Below are 24,038 nucleotides of genomic sequence, written 5' to 3'. Positions count from 1 at the left end.
AGACTCTGTTAATGAAATCTCAACTTTACTATGGGCTCCTTTGAGTGTGGCGCAGCGGTAAGTTGCTGCCTAACAGCGCCAGAGACCCGGGTTCGATCCTGACTAAGAGGGCTGTCTTTATAGAGTTTGAACGTCCTCACCCCGTGACCACGTGGCTTTTCTCCGGGTGCTCCAGTTTGCTCCCACACTCCAACGACGTACAGGTTTGTTGGTTAATTGCCCTTGATAAAATTGTCAATTGTGACGAGTGTGTAGGATAGATCTAGTATGTGGGGTGATCGCTGGTTGGTATGGTCTCGGTGGGCCAAAGGGCCTGTTTATGTGCTGTATCTCTAAAGTCTAGAACACTACAGCACAGGCTCTTTGGCTCACATGATGCCAGGTCAAACTAATATCCTCTTGCTGCACATGATCCATTTTACACCATTCCCTGCATATCTGTGTGTCTTTCTACAAACATGTTACATGCCGTATCCTATCTGCCTCCACCATCGCCCCTGGTACATTGTCCCTGCCATCGCTCCAGGCATCCGCCACTCTCTGTGTAAAACACTTGCCCTGCACATCTCCTTTAAACTTTGCCTCTCACCTTAAAGCTATGGCCTCTTGTTATGTGACGGGGCCACCATATAAATGATTCTTCCTTTTGTTGGAAGGATGCGAGGTGGAATTTTCCAGACTTTTAGTTTTAGTTTTTAAGTTTCCTTTAGAGATACAGCGTGAAAAACAGCCCTTTGCCTCACGGGATCCTCACCGACCAGCGATCACCCCAGCACGTGGTCCTCCCTACACACTGGGGACAATTTTGCATTTATACCAACCCAATTAACCAACAGACCTGTACGTCTTTGGAGTGTGCGAGGAAACCAGAGCTCCCGGAGAAAACCCACGAGCCAACCACCTGATGAGCCACCATTTTGTACCTAGCCTGCCAAGATGATACCCCCCATGAAATATCCACCACTCGTTTTCTGCAGCAATATATATTTTAATTCAAAGTGAATCTCGACAATAATACACCATAAACTCTTATTTTTGACACTCACCAAAGAGTCACCTGGAAAACCCGCTTTATGTGACAAAGTATCGAGGCTTGGTCACATTTAAATCACTGAGAACTAGCGAGAAATACTTAAACGCAAACTTTAAGAGACATACATCCATAAAAATTTCCCAGTCCTCGTCTTGTGAATATTGCACAGTGCAATTGCTACATGGCAAACTAGTGTAGCATTAAAATCAAAAGCAAACAGCCACAAAAAAATCTACAAATTTCTTTAAACAGTAACAGTTCCAACTTATTAATCAAGTGTAAGTTTTTGGGTAAGCTGAACAACAAGTTTCCATAACATGCAGCGTTGATTTAACCCTAACTGAATGATGCAGTAGGCAGAACGCAGGTAAACCATAGAGTATGGACCTACACGAGGTAAATTAAAAGCCTCACTTAGCTGCTCCCTTGAATATCTAACCCATAGCAAGCTCCCCTCCCCCCTCCCCTTACTGATATCCCCTTTGGCTCAAAGCCGTTAAAACTAAAATAGCTGAGGCATACATTTTCTTTGGAGAAACTGTTTGATTGCATAAGGACCTTGATTTCGCTTAGTAAGTGAAAAGGCTAAAAAGGAATTAAAAACAATCTGCACGTGAAATAAATCGTGGATTTAAAATGTAGTTTGCCTGCCCCTCCCGCCTCCTTCGATCCCCGCGTTTTCACAGTGTCTTATTTAAGAATGACTTTAAGGCATCTACCAACGTGCAGAGCTGACGAGAAGATTTCAACGCAACACTTTTGTTGGAATACTCTGGCTTTGACGACCGTTGTCGTTGGACAGAGCAAAGGCCTTTCCAAACCGTGCCAGCTATTTCCTCCCACATATCCCGTCCCACATTTAGAGTTCTTTTGTGATATTTTTTTTTTTACAAACATGTGGTGTCTGTTGACAAAAATAGAACTATGCTAGAAAGCACCAAATCTCACAAGAGGTACGATATAAATGTGACTTAACTGTACAACTGCTCTGCGGTTTAAGAGCCTTTTGCATTTTAGGCACATTGTCCCCCTTGGCTATGACTAAAGGCTGATATTAAATAAAACACTGCTCTTTACTGATTAACACGAGAAACCAACAGCAGCCTCACCACCAAGGATAATCCCCAAATTAGCTTATTAAACTCAAACTGGTGCTGTTTTTAGAAATATTTTAGGATCTGCATTTTTTTTTCTCTTTCAACACCTATTTATGTCAAAATTGCAGAGATTCGGTGCCATTAAAGCATTCTGTAGATTGCAGTGGCGATCTGTTAGCGTCAAACAATTCATTTAAAAAGTTAAGTCAATTCTGCAAGCTACAGTAATTCAGATTCACTAACACAATGCCAATATGAAAAAACATGAAAATCAAGTTACATCAATACATCCATTTATATGCAGAGATGAGCTCAAACTGAGGTTAAAATACTGATGCCAAACACACACCCAAAATAAAAACAGAAAGCAATTAAGTTTCATCATTTACAATACAGTAGTTACAAAGACACTCCAAACATTAACGCCAAATTAATCAAAAACCCATTTCTACTTAATGTAATTAGACTTACAGAAATGAGAAGGCTAAGAAAGTTAATAATCACCTAGTTCACAGCTATCTGAAGTGGCAATCATTAATTAGCAGCTTATTTATGATACATTCAAGATAAATGACACAATTTATAACTTGCCCCAAGAGCTAAAACATAACCTCAAACGTTTTTTTTTTTAATCATGTTTTTTTTTCGTTAAAAAAAGTTGATTTTTTTAAATAGATTTTGTAAATTCACTCTCCTTAGCCACGCACTTTTTTTTTTTCTCGTTTTGAGTGTTTTTTTCCCCGTATTGAGGTCTATGCAGTGTAGCGAATTTTGCTGAGGAAATGGGGATGACAGGAAAATGTCTTTGGTGTTGCGCAAAGCAACTTCATCTCTCTCGCCACAACACACGCCGACTGACTGCGAGAACACGTAGAAGTGTGTCGGTTTATTTTCTTCTTCCCTGACGGAATGTATAAAAATAAGCGGGTGGACACATAAAAACGAGCTTCAAAAATAAAACGCAAACTCACCCCCAAATCCCCAAAATGACCCCCCCTGGAAAAGAGATAAAAGGAAGTGGGTAAATTTGCCACATGCAATAAATGAGAACATTGCACACAATTAACTTGCACCTCATCAAGCTTCAGTACTAATTATTATATTACTACATATATCAAATACTGCATGAACTGCTTAAGCTAATGTGTAACCACAACATGAGGCATTGAGTATAATGAATTGCATCTTTGTTTTCAGATTTCTAATCAAAGCCATGCCACCTTAAGTCTAGTCATTTCACTAAATACCATGAACCGCAAACATCTTTTATTTAAAAAGTCACTCACTCTCTCACACGCACGCGCACACACACACACACACGCAACGCGCACACACACACACACACACACTATTTGGATTGTATTGCAGATTATTATTTTTATTCTGACAGTATAAACACTGTTTAATATTACGAGTTGAACCTTAAGTAGAAACCAGTGATCAAATTGCCTCAGCCAATTCCGTATGCTTCCGCTGTATGCTTCAAAGGTATTCTCAAACCATTGAGAAAAGAGAGATAATAGGGTGGGCCCGATGGCTGTGAGGTACAAAGAAAAACAACTGCCCACTCCTCAAAAGATTACATAAGCATACGTCACACCAAACCCCAACATCTAACGTGTTAACCCCCCCCCCCTCCCACATACCCCCTTTTCCCTGCTTGTATATATTTCCCCCAATCACTGGATTAGATAAGATTTTTAAGTGCTACAGTCCATGACATAGTAGTAACATTAACAACCTCAAAATATTTAAGGCACTAGGTGTGGAAACCATCATTAATGATGACACTGAAGAGAGGAAAAATCCCAACTTTAGGCAACGCTTGCCCATGCAAAACACATGCAGATGTGCAGAGAATCATTCCCCCCGCCCCTATCGGTTAATGACTCAACACTGAACACACATTGAAGACACAGTGGGAGATAGGGGCAGTGGGGGTGTGAGAGAACCACAAATATATTAGCATGTACACCACACATGGCAGGCGTCGAGTGAAGCCTGTTGTACAGTCAGGGTGGAAAGCATGGCTTCACAGGTGTGTGTGTGTGTGTGTGTGTCTTGCACTGTACACAAGGCAATGCAAAGTGTAGAGAGCTCTCTCTCTCTCTCTTTCGCCCCCATGCTCCGCACCAGTTGGGATTGAGACACATTCTTGGAGCTCGGGCTGTTAAGAGTTATATCGTCGAGTGTGCAAAAGACACATTCAAAGTGGGTTCGATTCAAAGCTTGGCTTTCTCGTTTATGCACCTTTGTTTTTAAACCATGATTTAACAAAAACGCAAAGAAATTGACTTTCTTGTGCCACGACTTGGAATTTTTCTTTAATTGGTAACGTGTTCCTTCGATTCCAGATGCTTTACATGACTGGACCAGAGATTGGTTTGCTTTCTGCTTTGTTCTGTAATCTTCAAATATAAGGGTACTGGCTGAGTTTTGTGGGGCTGAGGGGGAATCCGGCGTAGACAGGAGAGGCTGCGATGTAGGAGTGAGGGTGGAACACCGGCTTGTAGTGGCTTTGGTGAATGGCTGGGGAGGGAAGCCGGCGGGGGGCCAGGCCGAGGGGGACTTGGTGGAGCAGGCCGCTGTGGTGAGAGATACTGTAGGCCGCTGGCTGCATCACCGGTCTCGTCGTGCCGGGGGAGGCCAGTAGGTGGGCCACCGGGCCGGAGGTGCCCAGCGCCACTGACGGAGGGTAGGACAAGATGGCGGGCTGGCCCCCGAGGTGCGCCGTCCCCGCCAGGTGCCCGTGGGCCGCCGGTTGGTTCGGGCTCCCCTGCGCCAGGGAGAACGGGTGGCTGGTGATGGTGGGCCCGATGAAGGCCTGTCTCCGGTGTCCATAGTTGCCGTTCCATTCCTGAGGCATCGATCCGTAGGGCTGGACCTGTGGGGACAGGGGAGGTGGTGATCAGTTACGGGCAACAAGAACAGCGGCCAGTATCCAACTCACTGCCCACTCTAACCCCAAGAAACACAGGCGCATCCCTCAGTCTGGGGATACACATAAATACAGCCACTGCAGGTTGGTTATATTTTTAATATAACATTTATAGCTTATTTTAAGCTCAGTTTGGAGATACAGCGTGGACACGGGCTCTTAAGCTCACTGAGTCCACACAAACCAGCGATCACCCCGTACACTAATTCTACGTCATCCCGCTTTATCATTCTACACACTACGGGGCAATTTACAGAAGCCAATTAACCTGCAAACCTGCATGCCCATGGAGTGTGGGAGGAAACCGGAGCGCCACAGGCGGAAAAACCACGCAGGCCACAGGGGGAGAACCGTTCAAACTCCGTGCAGACAGCGCCCCTAGACAGGATCGAACCTGTGTCCCTGGCGCTGTAAGGCAGCAACTCTACCGCGGAGCAGAACCCATTTGCCAGTTATTTGCCAGTGGACCTCGATGCCATCGATGGTTGGCCAGCTCTGCCGGGTCACTGATACGCAGCGGTAAACTAGGTAGAAATAACCCATACATCGCCAACTTCCACTCTTCACTGCTAAGTTTTGTTTCGTTCAGAGATACAGCATGGAAACAGGCCCTGCGGCTCACCGAGCCCGCGCCGACCAGCGATTGCCCATGTACTAGTTAATTAAGAGCGGACTGAACACACATACCTGACCAAAATTCATGGGCTGCTGTTGGAATGCTGATACAGACTTCTGCTGGCGAATCCCTGCAGCTGAGGGATGGTTTATTCTTCCAGGAGCTGAAGAGCCCTTTGCCGCTGACCGCCTCACTGTATCTAGAAGGGAAAACGTAGAACATAGAACAGTACAGCACAGCAACAGGCCCTTCAGCCCCCAGTCTCTGTGCCAAAGTTAAACTAATCTCCTCTGCCAGCACGTGATGCGTATCTCGCCATTCCAGGGTAAATATACGATTAGGAAACAGGCCCTTCAGCCCACCAAGTCCTTGCCATCCAGCGATCACCTTGTACACCATACTTCATACTTGGGGAGGATTTACAATTTTTTTACCGAAGCCAATTAACCTACAGACCTGAATACGATACGATCCGGGGATGAATAAAGTCACAACACACAAGGTACACAAAAACTTGAAATTAAAAAAAGTGCAAATAAAAGGACAAGGAGAACCCTCCGAACCTTCTCCAACACCTCCACATCCTTCCTGTAATAGAGCGACCAGAATTGCAGGTATATCGAGTAAACACACAGTCCTGAAGGGTAACCTTTTTACATAGGATGGTGGGTATATGGAACAAGCTACTAGCAGAGGAGGTTGAGGTAGGGTCTATCGCAATGGTTAAGAAACATTTAGACAGGTAGTGTAGGAAGGAACTGCAGATGCTGGATTACAAAAAAAGGACACAAGGTGCTGGATTAACAAAGCGGGTGAGGCAGTATCTCTGGAGAACATGGAGATAGGTGACGTTTTGGGTTGGGACCTTTCTTTAGACCAGAAATGTCATCTGTCCATGTTCTCCTGAGAAGGCAGTGGAGGCCAATTCACTGGATGTATTCAAGAGAACGTTAGCTATAGCTCTTAGGTAATGGAATCATGGGGGAATATGACTGATTCTGGATGATCAGCCATGATCCTATTGAATGGCGGTGCTGGTTCGAAGGGCCGAATGGCCTACTGCTGCACCTATCTTTCTATGCTGACTGATCTGCTGAGATATTCCAACATGATGTGACCTCTCCTGTTGCTTCCTTCTTTCTCCCCTCCTGGCCCAGGCCTATAAGGCTGCCACCTACCTGTATTTGAGACCCGCTCGCTGAAGTCGGTCACGGAGATGGAATTGCCGTTCTGCACCCTCATGGGCGGCACCACCATGGTGCGCACGGTGGCCTTGCTGCCGTCCGCCGGTTTGGAGGCCAGGGCGCTGGTGTTCTGGTTGGCAGCGTCCTGCAGCAAGCGCTCCTGCAGGCTGGGGCTCTCGGTGTGGCCGGACGAATCGGTGGCCGGCGAACCATCTGCGGCGTCGCAGCCACTTTCCTGCTCATCCTCCGACATGCTGCAATGTGAACGATTACAATGCACCCGGTCAGGCATTCAACGAACTGCGACCACAACTCAGTTACACGATCAGACTCTGGCTTCACGTACAACCCCACCCTGACAGTGGAAACCCACTGGTTTGAAGTTTCGCTCGTTTCTACACACGGATACAGTGGCGGCCTTATTAAGCTCCCACAAAGGGCACCAAGTAGAGGTGGCGTCTCACAGTGCCAGCGATCCAGGTTCAATCCTGATTTCTGGTGCTGTTTAGTCTAGTTCAGTTTGGAGAAAAAACATGGAAACAGGCCCTTTGGCTCACCACGTCCATCAACCACTAGTGATCCCCGTACACTAACACTACACACAAGGGACTATTTACAATCTTAACACAGCCAAGGGAGTGGATACGAAAGTGGAATAACTCAGAACTTGTGCAAACGGGTCGGCATGGGCTCAGTGGGCCGAAGGGCCTGTTTCCATGCTGTATCTCTAAACTAAACAACAGGCGCATTCACAGGGAGGACGTACAAACTCCGTGCAGACAGCACCTGTAAGCAGTATCGAACCCGGGTCTCAAGCACTGTAAGGCTGCAGCTCTACCGCTGCGCCACTGTGCTGTCATTGATAAATCATGTATGTGTTGTCAATTGTGAAGGGCACAAATAAGACACTTGGTGGTGAGGGATGTGCGAAGCATGCACCAGAGGAAATTCAAGAGCCTCTCCTCAACCAAGCTCTGGTCGGTCACCGGGCATGAGGGAACTCACTCTCCCGACCCTGTGCAACATGGATGGGGTCCATACCTGTTTGGCCTCTTGCAGGGAGACGGGCTGGAATGCGCAGAATTGGATGAACTGGTGCTCAGGGTGCTGTCGGGACTACTTAACGAACACACCCGGTCGATGTTCAGCGTGCTCTGGCAAGCTTCGCAGTCCAAGCTGCCTTTACAACTAAAGGCCGATGTCCAAAGGGAAATAAAAGAACAGCATCACACCTCTGTATTCATGCCTACTATATTCCGTTGTGCTGATGCAAAGCAAGAATTTCATTCTCCTATCTGGGACACCTGACAATAAACTCTCTAAACTTGGCTTGATAAAAAACAAGCCAGTTTGCGACAAAGCAGCTGCTCTGAAATTCACGTGTCAAGAGTGTTTTACTGGAGAGAAGGAATGGGTGACGTTGCGGGTCGAGACCCTTCTTCAGGCAAAACATTTCAGGTCTCACCCACTCCTTCTCTCCAGAGATGCTGTCCGTCTCACTGAGTTCTTCAGCTTTTTGGGTCCATCTTCGGTTTAAACCAGCATCTGCAGTTCCTTCCTACCCAAGACTGTTTTAGTGTCTGATGTACCGAAACAGAACAATTACATTCTTACTTGCAGCAGCAGCAGCAGCAGCAGCAGCAGCATAACAGGTTTGAAAACACAGTACTTAATAGATAATATAATAAACATCAAAAAAAAAGCTCAATCATTTAAAAAAACAAAACAATGCAATGCAAAAAACACAACAAAGCCCAAAGTCGCTAGTGCAACCCAGGGAGATCATTGTTCAGAGTTTAGTTGGAATTTACAGTGTTCAATAGTCTGGTGGTTGTTGGCAAGAAGCTGTTCTTGAACCGGGACGTTATAGTTTCCCCCCCACCCAGATGAACAAAAACCCTCTCTTCTCTTCCAAAAGGACATAAAGTGCTGGAGGAACTCAGTGGGTAAAGCAGCATCTGTGAAGGGAATGGACAGATGACGTTTTGGGTCAGGACCCTTCTTCAGGCTTCAGGTCGTCTATCTATTCCCTCCACAGATGCTGCCTGACCCACTGAGTTCCTCCAGGACTTATTTATTGGTTCACGGTTCCAATATCTGCCTTTTCATGTGTTGCCGAGAGAATAAACGTGGTCAGCTCCTTTGTTGTGCAGGCTGTCAATTGGGATACACGGGGCATTCAGTCAACGACGAGGGGGCTTTAAGGTGAGAGGGGCAAAGTTTAGAGGAGATGTGTGGGGAAAGTTTTTACACAGATAGCGGTGGGTGCCTGGAACGCACTGCCAGGCGTGATGGTTGAAGCAGATATGCTGGTAGCATTTAAAAGACTTTTAGATAAGCACATGGATAATCAGGGAATGGAGGGATATGGAGGGAGAGTCTGAAGAAGGGTTTCGGCCCGAATCGTTGCCTATTTCCTTCGCTCCATAGATGCAGCTGCACCCGCTGAGTTTCTCCAGCATTTTTGTCTACCGAGGGATATGGGCAGGTAGATAAGTGATGATCTTGGCATAATGTTCGCAGCCATTGTCGGTTGTTGCGGTGTACCTGTTCTACGTTCTCTCTGTTGTCTGATCCCTGTGGTTAAAATGGCATTAGAACTGAATCATGTTCTCGGGGTAGTCTGCCAGCTTTGCTTTGGGGCCGTGTCAGAAGTTGTTCATTGCTTATCGATTACCTATTCTATTTTTTTATTTTTTAGAGTCGGGATATTCTGCAACTAAATCAGTGACTCCTTTTCACACACAAGGAGCAGCAGAAACGGAGCGCCCTCCCACACAGAAGGCTGCGTGTGGGTGCTTGGCGGCTCAGCACTTCAAAGACTGAGGCTGCAAGTGTGTTTAAGTAAAAAGAATTGTGGGAGATAGAACAGAGAGAGGCAAGTGGAAGCAAGGCACAGACTAGCTCAAGGAGTTGAGTACAACGTAGAAAATTACAGCACAGGAACAGGCCCTTCGGCCCACAACGTTTGTGCCGAACATGATTCCACGTTAAACTGATCTAATTTGCCCGTACATGATCCATATCCCCCTATTCCTTGCACTTCCAAGTGCCCATCTGAAAGCCTCTTAAATGCTGCTATCGTGACTGCCTCCACCACCACCTCTGCCAATGCGTTCCAGTCCCCCACCACTCTCCGTGTAAAAAATACTTGCCCCGCAACATCTCCATTAAACCTTTACACCCCTCACCATATAGCTAGGCCTCCTCGTGTTTTACCCAGGGTGGGAACCTGGGATAGGGTTCTGACTGTCTACCATATCTATGCCTCTCATATATATCATCTGCCTGTATGCGATCCATATCCCTCCATTCCCCTCACATCCACATGCCTATCTATAAAGCCTCTTACATGCTAAGTGGGAAAAGCTACAGAGAATATTCACAAGGATGTTGACAGGACTTGAGGGTCTGAGCTATAGGGAGAAGTTGAGCAGGCTGGGACTCCACTCCTTCGAGCGCAGGAGGATGAGGAAGAGTTTGGGTAAATGCACAGTCTCTTTCCCAGAGTAGGGGAATCGAGAACCAGAGGACATAGGTTTAATATGAAGGGGGAAAGATTTAATAGGAATCTGAGGAGCAATTTTTTCACATAAAAGGTGGTAGGTGTATGGAATGAGCTGCCAGTGGAGGTAGTCGAGGCAGGGACTATTGCAATGTTTAAGAAACAATTAGACAGGTACAGGGATAGGACAGGTTTGGAGGGATGTGGGCCAAACGCAGGCTGGTGGGACTGGTGGTTGATGTGGGCAGGTTGGGCCGTCGGGCCTGTTTCCACGCTATGTGACTCTATGCCACTATGGTATCTGCCTCCACCACCACCCCGGGCAGCCCGTTCCAGAATGATTTCCGTTAGCTCCAGCAGACACACAACCCATTATCACGGACAAGAGACGATGTAAAAGGGACTCACTCTCCCGGTGAGTGGCTCTGAGACGCCTCGTCGTCGTCCGTGTCGCTGCTGATGGTGATGACGCTGACGGCAGGGCTGGGCGAGTCGGCGATGATGATGGTCTGCCGTTGCTGGTTGACGATCAGGTTGCCGTCCAGATCCTGGCCCACGCTGTCCGGGCAGCAGAAGCCCCTGTCGCCTTTTCCGTTCTGATTGTCCCGTGCCACGGGGCAGCCCCCTGTTCCGCTGCTCTTTGGGCTCTGGGTGGTCTTTGGGGAGGCCGGCGTCATGTCCTGCAGGCCGCTCTGTGACGATATATTGCTCCTGTTGGGAAGCAAACGGCGAGCGTGGGTGCGGGCAGGCTCAGGAAAACAATGTATTTTCCTTGGTCAATGTCACCATGTCACAATATTCATAGCAGATCCCTAATTCTGCTCCTGGAAGTTATGACCTCCCCCTCCCCACTGACCTCCTTTGACAGTGCCTGTTCCTCTTCTTGTTGTTGGCACAGGGGTGGGTCCAGACCACCTGAGCTATACCCACGTTGATGGGCTGAGTGCCCGACAGTGCCATTTGATTAGTCAGGAGATGTTGCGGTAACGTGGAATTGTAACGGTTGCCCGGGGCACGTATCTTCCTGGGGGAGGGGGGAAGAAAAAGAGACGAACTGGTCAACTGGAGGAATAAGAACACAGCGTACCAGCACATCCATTCAACCTTGCTCCAACCAGCATTCTGCCTGGACTTCAATCTTCAGGAACATAGAACGTTGAACACAGAATTACGCAGCACAGGTAACAGCGCTATTATTTTATAAAGAATTATGTGCGCTACTATCACTGCTGAACCTCTTCCCAAACACAATGATTAGTACAGGTGTCAGAGGTTATGGGGAGAATTCAGGAGAACGAGGTTGAGAGAGAAGACAGATCAGCCATGATTGAAATGCGGAGTTGACTTGATGGGCCGAATGGCCTAATTCTGCTCCTACCACTCACGAACAATGCAATTCAAGATGGAAGTACAGCAGGAAGTTGGCTTTATCATCATGCTCTCAGAATTTATTTTATCTTTCATATACCGCTTTAGATGTAACATTAATAATATATCAACTAACGTCCACATATTCGGTTATGGCGGACAGTCGGCAATGACAGATGCAATTCCCCCCCTCCATGGTCCGTTATAATGAAAGTTATCTGTAGTTTAATTTGATATTAAGCTCAGCATAGACATCTTGTCCAAAGGGCCTGATCCTGTGCTGTTGCATGTTTTCTGTAAGATTCCTAGGGTGTATGTGAGGACGATATGTCCTCTTGCACACTGGTTCTTTAATTAATGCCAGCACCTCGGAACAGTTACATGCTTCCGGCCACATGACAAGTATGTTTATTAATGGTGCAGACCAGCATCTTCGTAGCACTGCTCTTGTGCAACGATCTCAAACAGAGGGTCACTGTTTAGTCTCTTGCCCAGAGGAAGGGAATCAAGAACCAGCACACATAGGTTTCAAGTGAGGGAGGAAAGACTCAAGGAAGCTGAGAAGTAACTTCTTCACACAAAGGGTGGTGGGTGTATGGATAAACCTGCCGGAGGAGGAAGTTGGGGCAGGTACTATCGCAGCGTTTAAGAAACATTTAGACAGGTACGTGGGTCGGATAGGATTAGAGGGATATGGGCCAAACGCGGGCAGTGGAACTAGTGGAGCTGGGACATGTTGGCCAGTGTGGGCAAGTTGGGGCAAAGGGCCTGTTTCCATGCTGTATGAAGGAATCTTTGGGGAGTTTATGGGAAAGTAGGGAGAATAAATGAGCAAAACCAAGTCCTGGAGGAACTCAAGTGGGCCAGGCAGCATCTGTGGAGGCAATGGACAGATGACGTTTCTGTTAATTCTGAAAAATTTCTATTCTTCTTCTTCAATCTGAAGAAGGACCCTGACCCGAAACACTATCTGTCCATTTCCTCCACAGATTATGTCTGACCCATCAACTTCCTCAAGCACTTTGTATTTTGCTTAAGATTCCAGCATCTGCAGCCTCTTGTGTCTCTTGGGTAGAATAAACGATAGGGATAGGGTAGAGAAGAGTTGGGATTGGTTTGTTATCGCCATGTGTAAGTTAGCCTCAGGATGGGTGGGTGAAGAACTGGGAGAGCTGATGGAAATGTCAGAGAGAAATAAGAGGGGGATGGGAATTCCTTGACTGCAGGCGTAGACTAAATGAGTTGATGATATCTGACCATGTGAAATATGAATACACTTGGCCACCCACCAAGTGGTGATTCTGCGCTTCCACCCACCAAATGGTTACTCCATGTGCCACACATCAACTGGTGAATCTTGGATGCCATCCCCAAGTGATGATTCTTGCGTGGCACACACCAAGCGGTGACCCGGGCTGCCACACACCGTGGTGCATTTTGGGCGCCGCACGCTAACTGACGTGCCCTCGGGCGCCACGCTCCATCGGGTGACCCCGACGTGGCACGCACCTCCCTCGCCCGCTTGGTACGTACCCCCAGTCGCCCATTCTCTGTGAGCCAGCCACAGAGTCAGTCTGCAATGATGTGGTGGAGGGCGCGACTGCCGTGACCTGATGCCAGGTGGGAACCAGTATCTGTTGGCTTCTGCTGGACCAAGCCTGCAACGACAACAAGAGAGGAAAGCTCAAGACGACAGCAGCAGCAGCAGCAGAATCCTCCCCTTATCCACCCACCCTTACACGCCCAACCAAGCCGGGAGAGGTAACAGGGTGAACGAAACCCGGGGTGCAGGGAAAGGTGCGGCTGAGATTTGTGGAGGGAATTCCAGAGGATAGGCGGCCCGATGGATGAGTGCCAGTGAGTGGAAGACCACAGGTAGACAAAAGTGCTGGAGAAAGTCAGCGGGTGCAGCAGCATCTATGGAGCGAAGGAAATAGGCAACGTTTCGGCCCGAAACGTTGCCTATTTCCTTCGCTCCATGGATGCTGCTGCACCCGCTGAGTTTCTCCAGCACTTTTGTCTACCTTCAATTTTCCAGCATCTGCAGTTCCTTCTTAAACAGTGGAAGACCACAGGCAGGCACATGGATATGTAGGGAAAGGAGAGATTTGGATCACGAGCATGCAGAGATCAGCTTATCTTGGCATTGTGTTCCTTGTGGACATTGTGGGGCAAAGCCCCTGGTCTTGTGTTTTACTGTTCTATGTTCTATGAATTGTGGAGGGCTGTAGCGCTGGAGGAGGTTACAGAGACATCGCAACCTGTGTGGCCATGATGGGCCTCACCATCCGAGCCATGCCCCCTTCCCACTGCTACCCTCGGGCAGGAGATCGGGCAGACACCTGAAATCCCACACCACCAGGTTCAGGAAAAGCTATTTTCTAAGCACCATCATGTTCTTAAATCAACCTCGCTGGAAGAGGGGCTCGACCGGAAACGTCACCCATTCCATCTCTCCAGAGATGCTGCCTGTCCCGCTAAGCTACTCCAGCTTTTAGTGTCTATCTACCACCTATGCCACTTGGATCTGCTTTCAAATACTGCGGCTTGCTTGACGGTGTAATTCACCTTCCTACTCCCGTGGCGAGGTACAAACCTGCGTCAATACTCCAGGCCGCAGCTGCAGCGGCTGCATCGTGGGAGCCTGGGTCACAAGAGGCACTGCACTGTCCATCCGAATGGAAAATCCTGTGCGTTTACCTGGATTGGTTGCGATGCCTGCTGGTGGGAAAGCAAATGAGTGAGACTGTTCATATAAAAATTCCACCCCCCCCCCCCCCCCCCCCCCCCCCCCCCCCCCTTGGCTGTACCCATCTATCACTTGCCAGGCTTTGGCCATCCACCCCCCTTTAGTTATTTTCTCGCCTCCACTACAATCAGTGTGAAGAAGGGTCCCAACCTGAAATGTCATCCGTCCATTCCCTTCTGCCTGAGGTAAGTTACTCGCTAAGTTACTCCAACACTTTGTGTTTTGCATATAAAGACCCAAACAACCTAATATTTTTATTAAAGGTGAACCTGTTGCCTTTTTTTTTTAGTTTAGAGATACAATGCAGAAACAGGTTCTTTGGCCCATCGACTCCGGGCCGACCGGCGATTCCCGTACACAAGCACCATCCGACACACACTAGGGACAATTTACAATCCATGCCAATTAACCTACAAACCTGTACGTCTTTGGAGTGTGGGTGGAAACCGGGGCACCAGGAGAAAACCCACACGGTCACGAGGACAACGTACAAACTCCGTGCAGACAGCACCCAGAGACAGGATCCAACGCGGGTCTATGGCCCTTTAAGGCAGCAACTCTACCGCTGCGCCACCGTGCCGCCTACACGGCACCTTTAGGTGTCGAGCCTCTTTATCTCATCAGCTTCCAGGCAGATGTATCAACACAAGAGATGCGGAGAAACAACACTGCAATGAACCCAACCAAATGCACCTGTCCCTCCACATCCTCTGCTCTTTGCTGCCTTCAAGCATCTTCAAAATCACAGTCTAGAAAGCGACCATCAATCCTGTGGCCTTTCCTTGAAAATGTTTTCCCTACTTATTTTTCCCCTTCAGCTATGTCACAATTTCCTTTCCAAGGGCTTATCTAATTTTTTTTTTTTTAAGTTATTCTTCAGGCAGTGCATGGCAGGACATAAATCACTGCATAACAAAAAAAGATCATCTGTCTCTCCTCGGGCTCTTTGGCCAATTATCTTCAACTTGGTCGCAGATGGTCCACTGCCAGAAACTGGTTGTTGCATATTAGTTGATTCTTTATCATTTTGATCACTCCTATCTCCCAGTAACAGTATCACTCACGGAAAAACCGTCTCAGCGTCTTGACAAAGCTGGGGTGCCTGAAACCTGAGACCCGCTGATAAGTCTTCCCTGCACCTTCTCCAAGGTCTCGATTACCTTTCAGAAGTTTGATACTCACAGTTGAACTCAACAGAGGACTGGCTTTTGGATATTGTTCTCAAAGCCTTTACCTTTCCACTCCTGCTGCCGCTCCTGCCACCCCTAGTCCTACCTGCCTGTGTTTGGCCCATATCCCTCTAAACCTGTCCTGTCCATGTACCTGCCTGAATGGTTCTTAAAAGTTGCAAAAGTACCTGCCTCAACTACCTCCTCTGGAAGCTTGTTCCTAAAACCCCTGTCCCACGGTACGAGTTCATTCCAAGAGTTCTCCCGAGTTTGCCCTGATTCGAACTGGGAGATTTACGGTAATGGCCACTCGTCGGTACTCGGGGCTCTCGCGGACATCGTTCAAAATGTTGAAACATCTTCACGAGTCTTCCCGTGCTTACCTGCCGTTAGCGAGTCTTCCCGAGTGCCTGCCGTTAGCGCTAAGAGACGTACCCGCTACGTTCATTCTCCGTGCTTAGCACGAGTTTGATTATTTTTAAACTCGGGAGAGCTCTTGGAATGAACTCGCACCTGTGGGACAGGGCTATTACACCCACCAGCCTTTGTGTGAAAAAGCTAGCCCTCAGGTTCCTATTAAATCTTTTCCCCCTCACCTTAAACCTACATCCTCTGGTTCTCGATTCCCCTAAAGAGACCGTGTGTCCACCCAATCTATTCCTCTCATGATTTTGTACACCTCTGTAAGATCACCCCTTGCTGCAAGGAATAAAGCCCCAGCCTGCACAACATCCTCGTAAAGCTTCTCCGCACCCCGGTGTACGAGGAATAACACAACAGTTCAGCAGGTATTGAGTGCTCCGCGCTGGCTGGCAGAGGCGTGTCTGCCATATGCCCCTCCTACCTTGGATTGTGGGTGGGCACAGGATGAGGGTCTGTTGGAAAGATTCGTTGCACCCAAACTGCGCAGCCCCTGGCTGCATTGGTATCCCGTGGTGCATTAGGGAAGCTCCAGATGGTGGTAAATGCTGGATGGAGAGAGAACAGCCATCAGTCGCGCAATTCTGCCCACGTTTTCGTTTAGTTTAGTTTAGAGATACATCGAGCCCGCATCGACCAGCGATCGCACACTGACACTATCCCACACACACTAAGGACAATGTACATTCATACCAAGCCAATTAACCTACAAACCATGCACGTGTTTGGAATGTGGGAGGAGACCGAAGATCTCGGAGAAAACCCACGCAGGTGATAGGGAGAACGTACAAACTCTGTATAGACAAGCACCCTTAGTCAGGATCGCTATTCCCCAGGTCACATTTCTGTCATGGTGCCATTGCCTACAGCAGGGAGATCCTGTTGCACCATGAGTTACCAGGCTTCCCGAGTGGCAACCCCTTCCAACCATGACTTGGTCGCTAGGCAGAAAACCGCAGGCTCATGTTGCTGTCCAGAAACCTGTACGGGTAAGACACAAATTGCTGGAGTAACTCAGCGGGTCATTGGAGAAAAGGAATAGGTGATGTTTCTGTCGGGACCCATTCTTTAGTCTGACCAGAGATGCTGCCTGACCCGCTGAGTTACTCCAGCATTTTGTGTTGATCTTTGGTGTGAGCCAGCATCTACAGTTCCTTCCAACACAACTTGAACAGGTAACCAAGGCCGACACGCCCAGCCAAGTAACAAGGAAGTACCACAGCATCGGAGGAGGCGCTAAGGACAAGCAGAGAAATGCTGGAGCTACTGATTTGTAAGAATATTATCTACTGTCCTGAGGCCACTATTGACCTGCCAGAAACATTAGTGAAACATTGAAACAGAAGAAACTGCAGATGTAGGAATCTCGAACTAAACACAAAGAGCTGGCAGAACTCAGCAGATGAGGCAGCATCTGTGGAGGGCAGTGGACACGCGACATTTCAGGACTGAAGAAGGATCCTGATCCATTGTTTCCACAGATGTTGCCTGACCAGCACTTTATGTTTTGATCAATAAACATTATTTGGTCACATCATGTTCAACATCACACATATTGTGTGAATTTGGCAGTAACAATTCCTATACGAAAGAAATGGCAACACATCAAAATACACTTCACGGGCACCTCACTGCTCTGAGACTGGATATCTCCCTTAAATGAAAACAAAGTGCTGAAAACATTCAGCAGGTCAGGCAGCATCTGTGGGGAGAGAAACAGAGTTAATGTTTCAGGTCAATGGTCTTCCGTCAGAACTTTGCTTTTATTTCAGATTTCCAGCATCCGCAATTATAGATTTTCAATATTGCTAATGTCTCTTCCTCACCACCATCAAGGAAGGAACTGCAGATGCTGGTTTAAACCAAAGATAGACACAAAGTGCTGGAGTAATTCAGCAGGTCAGGCAGCATCTTTGGATAAAAGGAATAGGTGATGTTCGGGTCGAGGCCCTTAGTCTGAAGAAGGGTCTCGACCCGAAACATCACCAATTCCTTTTCTCCTCAGATGCTGCCTGACCACCAATTGTATCCCCCCTCTGCCCCCCCCCCCCCGGAATGACAGGGAACAGGAGTGGGAACGAGTACCCCTTTGTGGGAAGCAATAAGACAAGGGGTCCTTAATGCCTGTTCCATGACAAAGGTGGAGCTCGCTGATTGCTGATTCGTACTCCACAGGAGCTGAAGAGTTATTGTTCACTTTTAAAAATAGTCATTACTCAGTCAGCTCCACCTTTGTTGAGGAGCAGGGACGAAACCACTGAATAGTGGCTGAGTAACTTATAGCTCTTCCCTGCTCACGTTGGTCTATCGCTTTGCTATCCTTTCAGGCAGTAATCAAATTTCAACATGCATTCAAGAAAAAACAATTGTTTATACCAGGCTTTCAAATGTGCTATGTCCTAGTTATTTTATCACCGCACATGCAAACAAGATCGGACAGAGCAACGTCACGGGTAAAGCTTTGAAATATGTCCTTCTGTGGAAGATACAGTCTCCGAAGAAGGGCCTCGACCAGAAACGTCACCTATTCCTTTTCTCCAGAGATGCTGCCTGACCCGCTGAGCTACTCCAGCGTGTCTGTCTCGGAATAATCCGCTTTGACACAAGGTGGCGCAATTGAGTAGTGTGTATGTCTACGTGAGAGTCAGCATGTTCAGAGCACATTTTAAAGGACCCGCAATACAGTTAACCCCTGCAGGAGACTAAAGCTGCTTTTCCCACGAGCTGTACGGTTCACAGGTTCTGAGGTGGGAACATTGTGCGGTTTAGCTGCAAGAGCAACAACTTTCATGCAGTTTCAATTCAAGGGCGGCACAGTGGTGCAGCGGTAGAGTTGCCTTCTTTCTGCCCCAAAGACATACGGTATCAAAGGGCAGATATTAGCATGGATAGCAGGTTGGCAGGATGGCAGAAGACAAAGAGTGGCAATAAAGGTGGCCTTTTCAGCTTGGCTGCCAGTGACTAGCGGAGTTCCGCAGGGGTTTGTGTTTGGGCGCTACTCTTCACGTTGTATATTAATGATTTGGGCGAGGGGATTGAGGGCTTTGTGGCCACGTTTGCGGATGATGCAAAGATAGGTGGAGTGGGCAAGTAGTGTAGAGAAAGCAGGGACTCTGCAGAAGGACTTGGACAGGTTGGGAGAGTGGGCGGAGAAATGGCAGATGGAATATAGTGTTGCAAAATGTGGAGTCATGCATTTTGGTAGTAGAAATAAAGGCGTAGACTATTTTCTAAATGGCGAGAGAATCCAGAAGTCGGAGGTGTAGAGGGACGTGGGAGTCCGGTCGGTGCAAGATTCTCAAAAGGTTAATCTGCAGGTCGAATCAGTAGTAAAGAACGCAAACTCAATGCTTGCATTTAGTTCAAGACGGCTTGTATACAAAAACAGGGATGTTATGCTGAGTGAGGCTCTATAAGGTGCTGATAAAGTCCACATTTGGAATATTGTGAGCCGTTTCGGGTACCATATCTGAGGAAGGATGTGCTAACTCTGGAGAGAGTCCAGAGGAGGTTCACATGAATGATTCCAGGAATGAGTAGGCTAACCTATGGTGAGTGTTTGTCGGCACTGGGCCTGTACTCACTGGAGTTTAGAAGAATGAGAGGGAACCTCATTGAAACATACAGAATAGTGAAAGGCTTGGATAGAGTGGATGTGGAGAGGATGTTTCCACTAGTGGGAGAGTCTAGGACTAGAGGTCATAGCCTCAGAATTAAAGGATGTTCTTTTAGGAAAGAGATGAGGAGAAATTACTTTATTCATAGGGTGGTGAATCTGTGGAATTCTTTGCAACAGAAGGCTGTGGAGGCCAAGTCAGTGGATATTTTTAAGGCATAGATAGATTCTTGATTATTACAGGTGTCAGAGGTTATGGGGAGAACGTAGGAGTGGGGTTAGGAGGGAGAGGTAGATCAGCCATGATTGAATGACAGAGTAGACTTGATGGACCGGATGGCCTAATTCTACTCCTATCACATGTGACCTTATGACCCTGGTTTGATCCTGACTATGGGTGCTGTCTGTACGGGGTTTGTACTTTCTCTGTGACTTCATGGATTTTCTCTGGGTGCTCCAAAGACGTATAGGTTGGTAGGTTAATTGGCTTCTGTAAATTGTACCTAGTGTGTAGGTTCGTGCTAGCGGATGGGGTGATCGCTGGTCGGCGCGGACACGGTGGGACGGAGGGTCTGTATCCACGCTTCCCTTCCCACAAGTCTGAAGAAGGGTCTCGACCCGAAATGTCACCTATTCCTTTTCTCCAGAGATGCTGCCTGACCCGCTGAGTTACTCCAGCTTTTTGTTACTATTCATGCTTTGCTTAATCTCCATTACTGGAAGGGAGAGGAACAAGCATGAACCCTGACCTGCTGGGGGGAATTAATCAAATGGTTATTTGTTCATGAGTCACAGGATGTGGGCGGGCCCCACTGGCAAAGTTTGCATTTGTTGCCCCAATGATGCTTGAACCCTGACCTGCTAATCCATTCCTGGGGGGCAATTAAATGCCCCCACAATGATGAGGAAGCCAATTAGATGAGGTGACGGTAGCAGTTTCCATCAGTAAATCGTATATGTTTTCTGGACAGTCTGGGCGTTTCATGGTTCCCAATGCTGAGCCGAGCTTTTTATTGCAGAATTATTCAATTGACCAAATTTAAATTTGTCCCCTGCAGTGGTGGTGGGATTTGGACCCATGTTTCTGGTGCGTTTGGCTAAGAATCCATATTACAATCCCGATGACCCACCGCACAGACATTCAGGATGAACAGCGAGACAAGGTCATGAACGGTTTTGGGTGAAAGAAGCCACACCATGTCAATAACTGGAGCGATAGGGTCTCACAGCAAAGCAAGGTGAGGCTATTCATTCAGCTGCTCTCTCTCTCCCACATCCTCTCCTTCAAATATTCCATTTAGTTTTAGTTTGGAGATATAACATTGAAACAGGTCCTTCGGCCCACCGAGTCCACGCTGACCTTCGATCATCCATTCACCAAAGATAGACAGAAAAAGCTGGTGTAACTACGCAGGTCAGGCAGCATCCTGACCTGCTGAGTTACTCCAGCATTTTGTGTCTATCCAGCATCTGCAGTTCCTTCCTACACATTTGATCACCTGTTCACATTAGTTCTATGTTATCTCACTTTTTAATCCACTCCTTACTCAACAGGGGCAATTTACAGAGGCCAATTAACCTTCAAACCCACGTATCTTTAGGACGTGAGAGGAAACCGGAGCATCGGGGGCAAACCCATGCGGCCACAGGGAGAACGTGCAAACTCCACACAGGTAGCACCTGAGGTCAGGATGGAATGCGGGTGTGTGGCGCTGTGAGGCAGCAACTCTACCATTGTGCCACCAAAACATTCACACACGTTCTCCTTCAGAACTGATCTAAGCTTGCCCAAACCAACATGCCCATGTGTCTAGGTACGTCTGCAAACTGCTTTCTCCCCACCGTTCAGTTGGTGAAATAAGTCTGAAGAAGCGTCTCGCCCCGAAACGTCACCCATTTTTTTTCCCCACAGATGCTGCCTGACCCGCTGAGTTAGTCCGGGGTTTTGTGTCTATCCTTGGTGATCTCAGTTGTTGCGTTAACTCAAAGGAGAACCATTGAACCGCTGAAGGAGGTCAGCTCTTCCCTTACCTGGCTGTGTACTGAGCCTAGTTTATTAAAAGCCACGGTCAGGTTAGCGGCATTATTTGAGGCAACTGGTCTCATGAATGGCATCTTATTGCGGTTGATCACATCGTACAAGCTCGGCCTCCACCTGCAGACATCCATTATGTGGAAACAGGACTTGACGCTGAGGAGAGGGAACAAACAGGGCGTTACATGCCTGAATCACGTGTCCCTGTTATGCAAATAAGGCATTACCTGGCCAAGTCACACAAGCCTGCCACAATGCACTCATCTCTCCCTCAACTGTAAGTTCATAAGTTCCAGGAGCAGAATTAGGCCATTCGGCCCATCAAGTCTACTCACCATTCAATCAGGGCTGATCTGTCCTTTCCACTCAACTCCATTCTGCCTTCTCCCCATAACCCCAAACACCCTTACTAATCAAGAACATGTCAATCTCCGATTTAAAGATATCAATTGAAATTCATAGTTACATAGACAATAGGTGCAGGAGTAGGCCATTCAGCCCTTCAAGCCAACACGACCATTCAATGTGATCATGGCTGATCATCCACAATCAGTATCCCATTCCTGCCTTCTCCCCAAACCCCTTGATTCCGCTAGCCCTAAGAGCTCTATCTAACACTCTTTTGAGTTAATCGAGTGAATCGGCCTCCACTGCCTTCTGAGGCAGAGAATTCCACAAATTCACAACTCTCTGTGTGAAAAACGTTTTTCCTGTTCTAAGTTCTAAATGGCCTACCCCTTATTCTTGAACTGTGGCACCTGGTTCTGGACTCCCCCAACATCGGGAACACGTTTCCTGCATCTAGCGTGTCCAATCCCTTAATAATTGTATATGTTTCTATAAGATCCCGTCTCTTTTATAGGACCTGAGGCCATAGTCCTAGTCGAAACATCCTCTCCACATTCAATCAAGGCCATTTCATGCTTGAGTTAGGAAATGGCGTTTACATCACAGAAGAAAATCATTCAGCCCATTGAGTCTATCCCAGCCCTTTGCTGTTGAATCATGCAGGACTGAAGCAGGCCATTTGGCCCACAGAGTCCATGCTGACCACCCACTTACACTTATCACATGTTATTCTTCCCTCAGCAGTGGCGGTTGGGATTGAACCGGGTTCTCTGGAGCTGTGAGGCAGAGGCTCAACCCCGAGGGGATCATGCCATTTCAAACATGCTCTGTAGCACCATTCAACGGCATCTCAGTCCTGGGAAGCATCTAGAAACAAGAAGGGGTACGGCAACCTCCCAAGGTGCCCACTGATTCATACACCATCCCGACTTGGAAGCCTATCAGCATTGCTCCATCTACACTGAACTAGAACTCTCCACACTGCACTGAAACTCCCTACACTGTTCGTAAGATCTAGGAGCGGAATTAGGCCATTCGGCCCATCGGGTCTACTCTGCAATTCAATCGCGGCTGATCTATCTTTCCCTCTCCCCATAACCCTTGATACTCAACTGGACGAGACTATTTCACAGGACTGAAATTCTCTACATTGGCACAGAACTCTCTACACTGGACTGAATTGCTCGTCACAACACCACTGGCAGAAACATCTTCACTGTGCAGCATGAATGGTCAAGGGGGCAGTGTCTCAGCACCATCAGCTCAAGGTGAATGGGCAGCAACTGCTGACTAATCGAGCATTCCCTGCCACACACACGTCCCCGCAACCATTTCATTCTTGCACTGGGAGGAAATGGAGCTTACGTCACTGAAGAAAGCCACTCGGCCCATTGAGTGTATCCCAGCACTTTGCCACTAAATCACGCGGGACTGAAACAGACCCTTCGGCCCATTGAGTCCACACTGACCATCTAGCACCCGCTTGTTGTCAAATCCACATCCTATGACAGCAGAAGGAAATCGTGATCTGACATTGAAATTCTAATCTGCTTAACTGTGCGTTCTGGAAAAGAAACAAGCATTGTTCCCGCACAATAAGATGCTATCTCAGGTAAATTATTAACACAACACTGGCAGGTAGAGGGCAGCGGGTTTGAAGGACTAGCTGACAGCCGTGATGTCTCTGCAGGGCACGTGTTTGTACATATAGAAGTGGACCTACTGGTTGCTGTGTGGAAAGTCCAGTAGGTGCTGCATGGCTATAAAGGGGTGGCTCATAGCCTCTACTGGAGTGATCCTCTTGTCAGCATCGATCAGCAACATCTTCTTCAACAGACTGACAAACTCCATGCGATCTGCCTTCTCCGCCTGCAGGTCACTTCCCTCCAAATCCATCACCACGTTCACCTACGGCCAGACCACACGGTAAACTTAGCAGCAGTTTAGTTTAGTTTGTTTA

The 24,038-nt window shown here is 47.7% G+C and overlaps 1 protein-coding gene across 6 annotated transcripts in view; it reads right to left on the bottom strand.

Moving 5' to 3' along the window:
- Nucleotides 1–967: 967 nt before the first annotated feature.
- LOC129705630 (homeodomain-interacting protein kinase 3-like) overlaps nt 968–24,038 on the bottom strand; it is a 151,202-nt gene continuing 128,131 nt past the window's right edge. For 5 of the 6 annotated variants that reach the window (XM_055649275.1, XM_055649278.1, XM_055649276.1 and 2 more), the window contains 11 exons: nt 23,802–23,986; nt 21,727–21,886; nt 16,504–16,627; nt 14,338–14,462; nt 13,275–13,399; nt 11,230–11,397; nt 10,782–11,084; nt 7,910–8,056; nt 6,863–7,122; nt 5,756–5,883; nt 968–5,014 (listed from right to left, as the gene is read on the bottom strand). In XM_055649275.1, the coding sequence (XP_055505250.1) occupies nt 4,541–5,014; nt 5,756–5,883; nt 6,863–7,122; nt 7,910–8,056; nt 10,782–11,084; nt 11,230–11,397; nt 13,275–13,399; nt 14,338–14,462; nt 16,504–16,627; nt 21,727–21,886; nt 23,802–23,986 (2,199 nt within the window). In that variant the 3' untranslated portion in view covers nt 968–4,540. The remainder of the gene's footprint in view (nt 5,015–5,755; nt 5,884–6,862; nt 7,123–7,909; nt 8,057–10,781; nt 11,085–11,229; nt 11,398–13,274; nt 13,400–14,337; nt 14,463–16,503; nt 16,628–21,726; nt 21,887–23,801; nt 23,987–24,038) is intronic. The other variant, XM_055649277.1, reaches the window with a different exon arrangement.

Source organism: Leucoraja erinacea, chromosome 18 (genome assembly GCF_028641065.1).
Source record: "Leucoraja erinacea ecotype New England chromosome 18, Leri_hhj_1, whole genome shotgun sequence".
Lineage (NCBI taxonomy): Eukaryota > Metazoa > Chordata > Chondrichthyes > Rajiformes > Rajidae > Leucoraja > Leucoraja erinaceus.
The sequence above is the reverse complement of the archived record's forward strand: the minus strand, read 5'-3'. Positions and strand labels throughout refer to the sequence as shown.